At 42.7% G+C, this 14101-nt stretch overlaps 1 protein-coding gene across 1 annotated transcript; it reads left to right on the top strand.

Moving 5' to 3' along the window:
- The first annotated feature begins 2035 nt into the window (after window positions 1–2035).
- Window positions 2036–8759, top strand: RPLP2 (ribosomal protein lateral stalk subunit P2). Its single transcript, XM_081011702.1, has 5 exons — window positions 2036–2191; window positions 3519–3642; window positions 4916–4964; window positions 7759–7854; window positions 8638–8759. The coding sequence occupies exons 2-5, from the start codon at window positions 3520–3522 to the stop codon at window positions 8712–8714; spliced, it is 345 nt and encodes a 114-aa protein (XP_080867828.1). The 5' UTR covers window positions 2036–2191; window position 3519; the 3' UTR covers window positions 8715–8759.
- The last annotated feature ends 5342 nt before the right edge of the window (window positions 8760–14101 follow it).

The following is a 14101-nucleotide window of genomic DNA, read 5'->3' as shown; positions in this document are numbered from 1 at the left end:
ATCGGTATACAAATTTAATAAATCATTGTTGTCGTCATCATCATCGCCCATTAGCTTCCTTTGGTTCTCCATAATGGCTCTTCTCCCAGGCCTCCAAAACTCCATTGGCCTGTATTTTTACACTGCTAAATGCAGTGTTTGTCAGCCCTTCTTAATACTCCAAGCATTGATTAAACTCCAGCAGCCACTAGACTTAGGAATTATGGGGAGGGTGTGGCACCCAAGAATTTATGGGTGCGTCAAGGCACCCACAAACTCATAATACCCTTTTTTCTCCTATGTAAACTTAGGTTGAAAAACTACCCCCAGCCCCAGACTATGTTTGCAGTATGTTGTTAAACTGCCTTTTTTCAGATTATCAAAGGATGAATGGCCCTTTACTGATAACCTGGGTTTTCAGTGTTCTTGCTTTTTTAACTGTTCCAGTATTCATGCTATTAGCTATTGATAAGTGATTCCCCTCCCCCAAGTTATGCATGGCAGTCTTAATTCTGTTGCACACTGAAAAATGATTGGTCACCTGGGATAGAGGCAGGGCATATGGTTTCCTCCTTCTGTTCAGTGCTTAATAAGATCTCCCCGGAGGGTATAGTGCTAAGCCCATAACAATTGTTTATGTAGCTATTTATCCTTTGGCTGTTTAACTACAGATCGTGTGTACAGATCAACTGTGTACAGATTCTTTTTCAGATATGGCTTACTGCTTTAAATGCAAATAAGATCATTATCCAGACAAAGATTTACACATTCTGAAACTTGTTGTCCTTTTGTCCCATGAATAATTTTGAAGATGAGTGATAATACTTTTATTTTATTGGATCATAGTGCTGGTTCTAGGAAGGAACATTAATAAAACACAATGGCATTCCTTTAGTCAGACCCAGTCAAATAATGCTAAGCCAAACCATGGCTTAGTGCAAATGTGCAAGCTCCTGGAGAGATCGTTGCCATGTTGCTTCTCCTCTGGTCCTATTGTGGCTGCAGTGCTGGGAGCTAAGGTTTGGCTTGGCTTGGCATGTCATTTTCAAGCTCCTGGGTTGTCTTCTCCAGACTGAGAGAACAAATATTGCTAACAGTGCATTATTTGCTATGAGCCTGGCTTCTGATGGCATGCTAAGCCAAACCATGGCTTAACTCATAGTAGCACAGGAGGAACACAAGGAACAAAACAATCTCATTCTATTCTCCTGGAGCCTGCACAGTTATAGATTAATATTACAACACAGTTTAGCTTAATTGGAAGCTGGTTTAGTGTATCTCACCCCTGACTAGTGTGGCTGCAGCCTCTCATACTTTCTCTTCTGCTGTACTTCCTTTGTGCATTGCTATTCATTGGCTGCTTTGAGAAACTGATGCTCTCCTTTGCCAAACTGCTCTTCGCATCATCATCATTTTAATAGCTGTTTCTTGAGAACCATAGTAGTTCTGGATCTAAGGGTCATGAGACCAAGAAACAGGATGAAGGCATGGGTGTAGAAAGGACTGGCCAAATTAATTGCTCTTTCTTGCGGTTTTAAATGATCGAGAGAATGGAGCAGTTCCCCTGTATGCAACAATTACAACATTAGAAGAAACTGCCCCTCAATGTTCACTTATGCAACAGTCCTCACACAGTTTCCTGGGAAGAAGCCCCATTGAGCTCAATTGATTTTACTTAGAAGGAAACGTATCTAGGTTCATATTGTTACTGAGTTTGAGAAACCTGCAGCGCAATCCTACGCATGTTTTCTCACAGGCAAGTCTACTCTGTGCAGAAACATCGCCCAAGGCTGGCCGCCTTAAAGGGCTTAGTAACAGAAATGAAAACCGCAGGCTGTATTCACACAGCTATCGCGTAATTCAGAGCCGCCACCGCCACAGATCAAAGAAAATATAGCCTCTTTCCCTTCATAGGGCGCTTGCTGACGCCTCTAATCCCGAAACAGCAGTCGCAGTGACCGATTCCTCCCTATGGGCGTCGCTGGTGCCTCTAGTGACATGGCGGCTGCAAAGGCGGGCAGGAAGCGTCTCACTTCCGTTTAGTGCTACGACCGTAAGGGCGCCGCTAACTATGCGGTTTCTGGTTGGCTATGCCTTGCGTCCAATGAGAAACCCGGTTGTTGGAGAGTACTGGGAAGAACCCCGCGCCGTAGGCTCCTCCCTTTCCTTTTTGCTATCGCCGTCGTAGAGAGCGCACGTCCAGAGGCCCGAAGTGAGTAGGCTTGGGGGGTCTTCTTTTACTCTGCGCCCCCTTTTTTTGTAATGGATGCGTCCAGAACGTGCTTAGATTCCATCTCCACCGCCTGCCGTTGCGCGGGTTTATAAGCCGGGCAGTTTATAGGCGATACCATGTGGGCCAGGGTGGAGGGGGTGACATGGCGGCCATGTGCTTCCTGATCCAGGTTAGGGAAGGCCCGGCTGGGAAGGAGAGGAGCCTGTGATCGTGGTGGTCTGTGACGAAAGGATGCGGAGGGCATATCATACCCTAGAAACGGCGAAGGCGAAGGGAGTGCTTTAGAAGCCTCCCAGGCAAAAAGGGCGAGTGGAGGAGGTGGGGAGCAGTCCCCCCATTCCGATTTAAAATAAAAATTTAGAGATTGCAACAAGTGGGTGAAGATGCTTTTTTGCCCTGGTAAGCGACCGTAATGCATTAGGTTTTCCCATTTCCGGCTTGTTCTGGCGATGGAAAGTTGAAACTTAAAATATCAGCGGCATGGCGGCTTTGTCCAACGTGAATGTGGGAGTTGTGATGGTAGCACGTGTCTGCCGTGGGGGGGCTTATTTTTAGAAAGCCCTGAAGTGAAATCGTTATTTTTTTTATAGCCCCCCTTCCGCCCAAGTTAAATATTTAATTTGCAGTTGAGAGAACATATTGTGTGTTGTAATGTAAGAAGAGGGTGTCTTATACCAAGTCAGGCTGTTTGTTCATCTGCCACAATATTGTCCAGTCGTGAATAGTGGTGGCACTGCAGTGTTTGGTAAAGAATAGTAGCATTCACTACTAGATCCTTTTTAAAATTAAAGTCGTAATGTCAGGAATTGAACCTGATGTTTTCTGCAGGCGAAGCATGTGCTCTAAATTGGAGTGAGTTACTGGATGCCCCTAATATGGAATACATAAGGGTAGTTCTTAAGCATAGATATATCAAAAATTAAGAGGGCAGCTGTGCATACTCCCCTGGAACTTTACGTGGTATCATCCATTTTAAAACTCACTGGACTATCATATGTATTAAACACAGGAAAAATCATCTGCTGTTCAAATAAGTACCGTGGTACCTCTGGTTACGTACTTAATTCGTTCCGGAGGTCAGTTCTTAACCTGAAACTGTTCTTAACCTGAAGCACCACTTTAGCTAATGGGGCCTCCCACTGCTGCTGTGCGATTTCTGTTCTCATTCTGAAGCAAAGTTCTTAACCCGAGGTACTATTTCTGGGTTAGTGGAGCCTGTAACCTGAAGCGTATGTAACCTGAGGTACCACTGTATCGGCCAATTTTTTTTAAAAAAAAACAACCTGCCTTATTTTTTCCTTCCCAGAATGCGCTACGTTGCAGCTTACCTTCTTGCTGTCCTTGGGGGCAATGAGTCCCCAAGCTCAAAAGACTTAAAGAAAATTCTTGACAGTGTAGGCATTGAGACGGACGACGAACGTGTGAATAAGGTGAGTGACAGATAGGTGTGCAGTGTGGCATAAATGCCATTCATTGAAAAGACTACACTGGACCACAAGCCCCTTATCACCCAAAGAGAGACTATGCAAAATGAAGGCTTGAAGAAGGTTGTTATTGGTTCCTATTTCACAAGTATTCTCTGGATATTTCCTGTGTACCTCTCAGCTGCTTTGGGGCTAACTTTCAGTGCCCAGAATGAATTGGAATAACTAATATTATACTGCATATCCTGTACTAATGAGACTTCCATTTGTATACTGAAGATCACAGGGTGGTTTATAGTATTAAAACAAATGAGATCACAAAATACATAGAAAACAAACCAATAACCCCCTCTCCCACAAACATATTTCAAACACCATAGATTGTGTAAGCAGCCAAAGGCCTGGTTATAAAAGGCTTCTTCTGAGCTAGATCTACAGTTCAGTGTTGCATCTTTCTTTGGCTTCTGGACTTCATGCCAACAGGAAGGAAGAGCAGATTGCAAGCTGCCATAGCTCAGTTCTGTGTGCGCTATATTCTGTCTTTTCTAATATTAAGATTGGGACAACTGGTAGTCATGCAGAATTTGTACAGCATAAAAAGAAATGCAAATAAAAGTTTTCTCTCTTGAACTTTACTATGGTAAACAACCTAAATGAGCTAATCAGCAATGAAAAAACACCTTTGCTTAATGAAAGGGTAACACTTTTTTAGACAGAAGGTTAATTTTTAAAAGTCCCAACGTTTTGGCTTGGTAGTTTTTCAGCCATTATTAGTAGTTTCTACCTGGTTTCAATCACTCCATGATAGACTTTGAAGAAATCTATCTGCCTTCTCAAAAGCCCAGCAAGCATAATGGGAAACTGATGATTTCCCCCACCCAAGGAAATATGGGGCTTGTATAAAAACAATTCAGTTATTTGAGTTCTTGACTCAGATGAGATTCCAGATGAACATCATGCTGTGCTTGGTAAGAGGTTATTTTATTCCCACTTGGATAGCTAATCTGCTTGACTGTAGCTAACCAAAAGTGCCCTGGGGATCACTATATTTTTTGTGCAAAGCTGCAATAACGCATCTGAGAAGATGGTAATCTCTTTCTGAGTTCAGTGTGGCACAGTGCAGTTTCCCCAGGGCAGCTCTAGGCAAGACCAATTGTATTTTTTTTTAAGTGTTTTGAGTTGCTTCAGTTTCGCAGTATTTTGGCCACAGTTGTTAATTCTTTAGTTCCCTGCACTTAAAACCGTTTTTAGGTAACACTTTTCAACTTGCTTCCCACAGGTCATTAGTGAGCTGAATGGGAAAAACATTGAAGATGTCATCTCCCAAGGTGAGTTTAAAATGGAGACAGGTTTGAAAGGGACCATGAGTCCCTCTTTGGCACTGAAGGTGTTGGGGCTGAGAGGTCACTAGTTCAGAGGTATTTAACTATTTTGCTTACAGCAGAGAGGGTTGTTGGGAGTGAAATTACCACAGCGACATGATTCAATTTTGAAATAGTCAAGTGGCCAAACTTTAATACTGTAGTTACTCAGCATAGCAAATGGCAATCCAGAGTGTAATCAATAAATATGTGTGGCATTAATGGAATATGCTTGGAAATGTAATGGGTCCATCCTAATTCCTACAGGCTCATGCTGGTGCCTGCTGGGTTTCGCTGGTGGACCACATTAATTTGGGGAAACCCTCATAAAAACAGGCACTTGTTGCCTATTTGTATAGAGGATGTTCTCAACAAATTGCTGTTTAAAAAGCAGCATTGCCTTCGGGGGGGGGAATCTTGCTGGTTGAATGGGTCTCTGAAAAGAATAATAATTTCTGTCTTGCCAGTTTGCTCTATTAAAGTCTTCTGCTGCCATCTTTCTCCCTGTCTACCATGCCTCCTTCCATGATAAAATAATGACGCTATTTGTCCTAGTCCCAACTTCATACCCCTCTTCCATCGCCCTCAAGCTATCTTGCTTGGTGAGATGACCACCCTACTAGTATCTCCCCGCATTTCCTTAATCCTGTCTGCCCCTCACCTCCTGGTCTTCTCCTTACATCTTAACACCAATATTTGGAATATATGGGTTGCATTTCAGGTATATATCAACATCCTCCTTCTTTACTGGCCAACTTTTTTCTGCCCTCTGCCTCTGGACTTTTGGAACATGCTGTGTATTTCCTAGTGTCTCATGTTTCTCTGTTTAAATTTCTCTTTCCATGTACAATCTCTGTGATATTGCTGATTGTGCCCTTTCCCGCACCTTAGGTAGAACTCTTGTTATAGGCTGGTTCTTTTCCATCCTGTCTTCGTTGTTTGCTCACTGTTTCCATTGTGGGCAGTGCCTTCTGGACATACTGAGAATCTTCATGGCTTGTTCATTGGTCCCATGCTACTCATCATTTGCACACTTGGACAACTGTTTTTTTGTAAATTCAGCAGTAGCAGTATCACTTTTGCGCTGTCTATCCATAGTAATCCATGCTCAAGGCAGCTCACAACACCAAAACATTTTACATAATTCACTAACAGTTACAAGCTATGACAAAATTTAAGCAGCCGTATGCTCAGTGAACTAATGAAAACATCTCATGGTGGACAAATATACAATGATAATAAATCCAACAGTAATATATGTATATTTTTGCTGGTAATCAAGTTGTATATGTGTGTGTGTGTGTGTGTGTGTGTGTGTATACATCATACACACACACCCTTGGATCACCAACAAAAAATAATGCATATCCAAAACTAAATTTTGCCCCAGCAACAACAGTACCCCACCCTGATAGTCCCTGGGCGTCCTGGGGAGCATGTCAAAGGTCTTCTTGTGCTCTTTGTAGCATCCACCTTGTAGACCAGTGGTGAAGCCTTGGCTTTATTTTGGATTGTTCCCTAACACCCCCCATTGTTAAGTCATGTCAATCAACATTGTAAAACGTTCTGGTTTGGTCATCTCCCAACCTAATTATAGTAGGCTTCTATGTTGTTTCCCCTTGTCATTCTGCCCTCCACTCCATGTAGAACTCTATACCACCCATTGAACTCCTCTTGAATGCCAGCACAGTGGCATTACCTCTCTTCCTGTGAAGCCCTTCTGAATCCCCCATCCTTGTGTGGTCACACATGCCTCCTTTTTGTTTCCACTGGCAAAATGTTGGAACCTCCTTTCAGGAGGGACTTGCATCTTAGGCTATTAGGTGCCATGTAAATTGTTGGTGCTGAATACATAGTCATAGTAACTACAATGATATGGCTGCTCCTGTTACTATAACAGCTATATCCTTGATTATCTGATAATGTTGATGTGTCTAGATGCCTGCAGGAAAACTGGTACAGCAAACTACAGGACTTGTTAATGCTTATGTGAGGCCCTTTGTATTTGTTCTAAATAAAGGGTTTTTTTGTACACTTAAATTACTTCTTGGCTCTGCTGTTACACATACTCTTTTCTGAGAATATGCTGAATGGTTATAAAATGTGTTTACTGTTCTGGCTCCAGGAATACCATGCAATTGTTTAGATTTATATTCCTAGAAACAAAGAACAGGCATTTCCCCCACTGACGTGCTTGTTCTCACAAGGGAAATAGTATATTGCCAACTTCCCTGGAACTGTTGGCATTAATTGGTAGCTAGTCTTTAAATCTCTAGGGTCCATTCATCATGTAACTTCTGTAGTTGCACAGTGTACTCCTTACCACAGTTCTAAGTTTGGCTTCATGCTGCTAATGGGAACAAAAGGTTCCCACTGGTTGCATGGGAGAAGGGCATTGAAGGACCAGTTGGCCTGGTTTATATGCAGAAACTAGGCTGATAAAATATTAAGACTTCCTTTTTTGGCACCTGGTGTGAGTTTGGTGGGCAACTGAAGTTGATCACTGGTATTGTGTCAATAGCCTCTGATGTCTGATGTATTGAGGGCCAACAACTTGAGGCGCTTGTGACAAAACTGGTTTTCTAAAGTGCTAGGCAAAAGTTCATCCTTCTGTTCCTCCCTTTATCAGAAATGGACTGGGGCAGGAAGGGGGGAAAGGGTTGGGCAGTAGGGAACACTGCAGAATTGGGGGTTTGTCCTCAGGTTTCTCTCTCGTTGGCTTCATATACAGTTCTTCATTTTCCTTGTTAATGTCCCCCAGGTAACAGCAAGCTTGCCAGCATGCCGGTTGGTGGGGCTGTAGCAGTTTCTGCTGGAGGTTCTGCTGCTCCTGCTGCAGGTGCTGCACCAGCAGCTGGTAAGTATAATGGATCATGAAAAGGAAGGTTGGGTGGGCAGGCAGGCAGGCATCAAGCGGGAGAAGACTTCTAGAGAGGAATCCAAAAACTTGGTAATTTCACGTTGAATAGCCACAGTCCATGAGATTAACTGAACAACTCGTATGATATGAGTTGTTACTTTTTGACTTGGTTGCATTTGGAAACATTGCCCAGTTCGACATTTAAAAAATGTCTTGGCAATAGCTCTTCCAGTTGTAAGGAAAACATTCTTGCAAGGTAATGTTCTAGCTCAGACTTCAGATACATTCTCTTCAGCTATGATACTCTGATTTGGTAGGGATGCTGAGACCCAGCCAATCTTCTCTGCTTTCTTTTTCCCTTCCTTTTTGCTTATTTGCGGTAGGTAATGCTGGCATATTGTAACGGGGTTACTAAGTGCAGTGAGACATCATAGGGCCTACATGAGTGCTGAACCTAATACAGCTTGTTGATGAGCAGTGTCTGCCTTCAGCTATTTGCATCATGACTTTGTTTGGATTTTCTTCTTCTAACTCCAGATTGGTTGACCCTCACACCTCATCTTTAAGGCAGCTGCAGTTGTTGTGGTGATGGGGACATGTGATGTTCTGGGTGTTTCCTGAGCTACAGCTTGCATCACCCCTTGCCATTGACCATGCTGGAGGGAGCTGAACAATGTCTGAGGGCCATAGATTCCCCACCACTAGTATATAGAATTAGCCTATAAAAATGCTGTTTTGAGAGTTGTCTGCTAAACTGTTTATATCTACTTGTCTTTTCAGCGGAGGAGAAGAAAGAAGAAAAGAAAGAAGAGTCTGAAGAATCTGATGATGATATGGGATTTGGGCTGTTCGATTAAACTTTTGTTGAGGGCTAATCTATAATAAAACTTGGTTAAAATATTGTTTTGTTGTGGCGTACTTGGTAAGCTTCCTTGCTTTCTGCATGTACAGTGTTCTGAATCATTTGGTAATTCTTTAGAAGTAGCATCTTGTGATAAAGTTACAACTCTTGTTATTGTTTTGTGAATTACGGATTTTCTAGAGTGGTTCAAAGCTGTTTGGTATTAACATAAAGTGAGCAATTCGATGCTATTTAACTCTGCTAAGAGATTAAAAATAGGTTTTTCCGCAACAAAAAAGTTTTTGCAGTAACTAAAATATTTGGAAGAGAAATAGGCTGATAAGGATGTAGGCAGAGCCTTTTATAAAAACCAGGAGGCAGCTTGTTCATGCTTTTACACCTTAAATGTGATGCCTTAATCTGATATATGTCAGGTGTAGAGGCAGACAAGCTGATGCCTTTTACACAAATTTTGGTTCACTTTATAGAAATTGAGTAAGAGTGTTTCAAAATATGCATCAGACTAAGCCACATTTTGAATTCAAAAGACTTCTAAAGGGTTAAATGTTCATCTACAAAACTAATACTGAATTATGGTCAAATCACGGAGCAGTAGACAACCATGCAGAACTACCTCCTGGTTACCCAGACTTCACTATGTCTTACCTGTTCTGAGAAGTTTTTAAAAATTAGATTTTTGCTTTTATTGCCATAAACTTTGCTCTTCTGTGTTAGTATGAAATACAGAGCCCCACGTGCCATGAAATATATTTAAAATACATTTAAATTAGGGTTGCCATATTTCAAAAAGTGAAAATCTGGACACAGGAGTTGAATTATTTTTTTTGCAAGAACTCAAAAAAGTGGGGGGTTTTGCTGTTTTTTAGGAAAATCGGCAAAAAACCAACACTTCCAATATGGGATGCCATATGTCCAGGTTTTCCCATACATTTTAACAGCTTACGGAAAATTCCGCCTAGACACTATTTTCAACAGACTAATCCCAGCTATGTCCAGGGATTTCCGGATATATGATAGACCTATTTAAATATATTTAGAATACAGGGCAGCTGAAATCCTCCATCAGGTTTTCAACCCCTGCTTTAAAGAGTGATGGCCATGGCAGAAAAATCAGTCCATGTAACACATGCATTGCATACACTCAATATTATACTGGCCCTTGCCTCCCGAATATGAAGTAGAAAAGTGATGGCTGAACCAAAGTGGCATAACCTCATAAATTGATGAAAAATTCTAATTTGATTGGTGCCCTTTGGTATCTTGTCTGTTTTGTGGCCTTCATGAAGCAAAATAATTTCACTACAGTTCTTCAAGTGACAGGGAGTGTAAAGTGAGCTAAGAGTTGGAAGGGACCCTGGGGATCATCTGGTCCAGCCCCCTGCAATGCAGGAATATGCACCTGTTCCTTATGGGAATTAATCTGCAACCTTGGTGTTATCAGCACCACACTTGTGTCCAGTACCTTGGAATACAGATGTAGCTGACTTGGTCCACTCACCTAAGATAGGGTATTTTTTAATAAAAATTTTTTCTTTAAGACTGTTAGGAAACTTTTGAAAGTAGCATCCAGTAACATAACATACATAACTTCGCTTCTTTAATACATAGGTATTGCACCATGTTACAAGAGATTATATAAAATGCAGCAATTATGTAAACAACTAGATACTTTTTCCTCAGAGTGCATATGCTTGTAAAAATGCAATGCACTGCATAAAAGGAAACTGCTGCCATAGAGTTCTAAATATTGGCACAGAAACAAAAACAGCTATAATAAGTGCCTTGGGCAAAGTGCAAAGGCAACCCTATAATGGACTATGGACTTCTCAGCTAGTCTTGAGTAAAAGCTGGCTGGTTCCTAATTCCAGTGAAGTTGGGATATTTTTGCATCATGTTTTTAAAAGGATGGGGAAATTCTGTGACCAAACTATAATGTTTTCATATGCAGGCAGCAAGCAAGGCATAGTTGTTTACATTTCTTTCAACGGGTTTGAGACAGTAGCAGGATCTTACTGAATAGGAGAGATCTATTATGAGCTCCACTCACAGTGCAAGATATTCAGCCTATGAACAGGCATGTGACTTAAGGAATAATATACTGTAAATGAAAATATGGTTTAGAGAACACTGGTGTGGCTTCTGACTGTGAAAGAGCTGACTTTGTGAGAAATGCACACACACCATTATTGTTTGTCCACCTCTTCCTCTTGTTTCTGTAGACTATTATCACAATGGATTTCTAATCACATTCCCTGCTCCTCCTCTAGAGTCCAATGCCATTTATAGATATACAGAAAAATATGTGGACAGAACAATATGTAAAATAATAACTTCAGCAGTGTTGTTAAAACAAAAGTGTATTTCAGAGGATCAGAGTTGAATTCCAGAGATTCACCAGAGGCTCCAGGTAAAGTACACCTTTAATCTTTGGCTTGCTATTGATTACATTTCAGTTCTACAAGGTACCATTTTTCATATATGCTTACATAGATAGTTAGACCACTGCAACCACACACAACACAACCCACCTGCCATATCTAGTTACCTTCACGAGTCCAAACCTTTTGTTGAAAGTATTCCAGCTGGCCTAGGTATCAGTTCATAAATTTTCTGCTTCCACTTTCTAACTTATAGTTTGACTGACAACAAAGGGGTGATGAAAGTAAATGGAAAGATGCTAAAACCCTATGAAGTAATCTTGGGTAGTAGGCATCTATAGGACCTTCAGGATTTTTGACAAATAATTGGTAGCTTTCATAATCACTGGAGAATTAGTACGTGGCCTCCAGTATACAGTACTGGACTACAACTCCCATCATCTGTGATGGTTTCATCTGCTAAATTTCAGCTTGGAATGCAACTTAAAAGGCACGTCTGCATTGCCTCCCTAACACTCATTGGTGGGACAAACAGGATTGCTGAGGAATTATTTTAATTATTTCCTCCATTCCATTTCATGCTAGCATACAAGGAAAGGTAACAACTTGTAATTAATACATCATGTACTGATGTTGCTTAATAGCAAATGTCTCTTTAAAAGATCCCAATTAGTATAGATAATCTCAACTAGATTGCCCAGTTAAATTATCCTTTGATAATTTACCAAATGAACTGCAGTGTCATGCTGATAATTAACGGTACTAATTTGGTGTGTGAGATCACACTGGCTTTCAGTATTCTCATTTTGGATGTAGACTTGCCAAAGATGAAGCCTGAGCACCAGGTTTCCTTCTCATTTTAGTTGATGTAGATTAAGTAGGCATTGATTTTATTTTCATTTTAGTATCACAGGCCAAACTGATGTGCCATGATTGGATCCACTGTAGGGGGGAAGATGCAAAATGGATCAGGGTATCACTGTGCGGGGTGGGGGTGGTTATTTCTTACTTTCGAAAACATTCTTCCCACCCCTTGCTGCTAAGTGATGCAAATTTTCTGTGCAAAAAAATAATATCCCAGCCCCCAGACCAGTGTCACAAAAACAGAGCAGCCTGGAGAACATGGGAACTGGCTGTTCTCACTTTACATTAGTCCCTGAGGCCCCAATTTTAAAAAGAAATGGTTAACATCTGAATGCCTACTTTTGAAACACAGGCAGCATGACAAGCAAACAGTAAAGAAAAACAATGGGATCTCTCTAGGTAGCTTGCTACTATTTGGACAGAACCGCTAACCCAGACCTTTTCTGTCTAGTCTCTCTGTTCCAACAGATACACTGGGCTGGTTCGCATATAATACTAAGCCAAACCATGGCCAAGCATGAATGAGTGAGTGAGGGGGTCACAGTCACCCTTCATTCTAGCAATGCTGCAAATGGATATGACAACAAGTCTCATTACACTTGACCACTGGCTATAATGGCTGGTGAGAGTTGTAATCCAAGAACATTTGGAGGGTCACATGTTCCCCATCCCTGGTTTAAAGACCAACAGATTTGTTGTGGCATACATTTTTATGAAACCAAGCCTGCTTTGCCACTTCATGCATCTGATTAAGTGGACTCTAACCCACCAAAGGATATGCTAAAATAAATCTGTTCGCTACCAAGGTGCTAATTACAAGGCATTTTTCTTGCCAGCTTTTTTTTTTTTTTCTGCAACAGACAAGCAGAGCAATCTTGTCATAGCTGTCAACCTTCCCTTTTTTTGCTGGAAATTCCCTTATTCCAGCTCCGTTTCCCGCTGCTTCCTGCTGCTATCCCGGATTGTTAGATATCCCGTACACTGTCCCTGGGACAGGTGAGGCTGCTGATCCCTTATTTTCGAGGCTGCTGATACCTTATTTTCAAATCTGAAAGTTGACAGCTATGAATCTTGTACACGTTTACTAGTCTTAGGCCCATTGTGTTTTATGACACTTCCTAGTAAGTCTCACAAGCTGGAGGAAGGTAGCGGTGTAGTCGGGCAATTTTAGACTCCGGACTGGTTTGATAGCTTTCCCATTTATTACTTCACCTCTTCGCAAATGCTACAGCATTTGGGGGACCCTCCTACTTCTCCTGCTGAGGAGGGCCCCCTAGCCTCGTCCTGAGGGCACCGCCGAAAGATGGTCTAACTTTAATTCTCCCCAAAACCCCTTCCATAGCTGTCAACGTTTCCCTTTTTTAACGGGAAATTCCCTTATTCCGAATAGGATTCCTCGCAAGAAAAGGGAGAAGTTGACAGCTATGCTTAACACCCCAGTCTCAGGTGCGTTTATTTGGGACTGAGCTCCGTGGGGCTCTTTTTCAAGAAAACAAACGCAAGGAGACCACCCTCTTCTGAGCCTCGCCCTTCAAATCCCCGACCCCCAGCCTGGCAAACACAGCAGCCTTCCCTCTGCGCACCACATACGTACCCTTTAACCTCCAGTGTGTACTCGCGCCCGCGCGTCACCATAACACGCTTGAGGCAACCGCAGTGCGCGAGACCTTCAAACTTGGCTTCCTGGGAAAGCCAGGATCTCTCCCAAAACAAGCATATCTGGGTCGAAAGCTACAGCAGCGGCGCTTGCGAAGAGGGCGCCCCCCAGATGCGCGCTCCGGGCGCCCCCACGATTGGATACCGCCTCGGAACGCCCTCGAGCTTTCTGGGAAATACTCCCCAGCGGCGGGTTGTTGGAGCGGGTTGGCAAAGCCCGCCCACCCCACGACCCAGGTTGGTGCGCGCCCGTCCCCCCGAAGGCTTTCGGCGCCCTCCGACTCCGCCTTCCGAGGGGGCGTGGAGAGTGTCGCCGCCACCGCCTCCGCGCAGCAGCCATTAGCCGCTCGCTGGCGTCGTGGGATTGTGACCAAGCGGGGCTCCTCCCCGCTGCTGGCGCGCACCCGATATAACGCTTCCCTCCCGGCCGTCGCCGCTCAGGTTGAGTTTGCTGCGACTAGAGAGAAGGCGGAAGAAGCGAGTG

This window comes from Podarcis pityusensis (assembly GCF_964106645.2).
Source record: "Podarcis pityusensis genome assembly, chromosome: 1".
Taxonomy (NCBI): domain Eukaryota; kingdom Metazoa; phylum Chordata; class Lepidosauria; order Squamata; family Lacertidae; genus Podarcis; species Podarcis pityusensis.
This window is presented reverse-complemented; position numbering and strand designations above follow the sequence as displayed.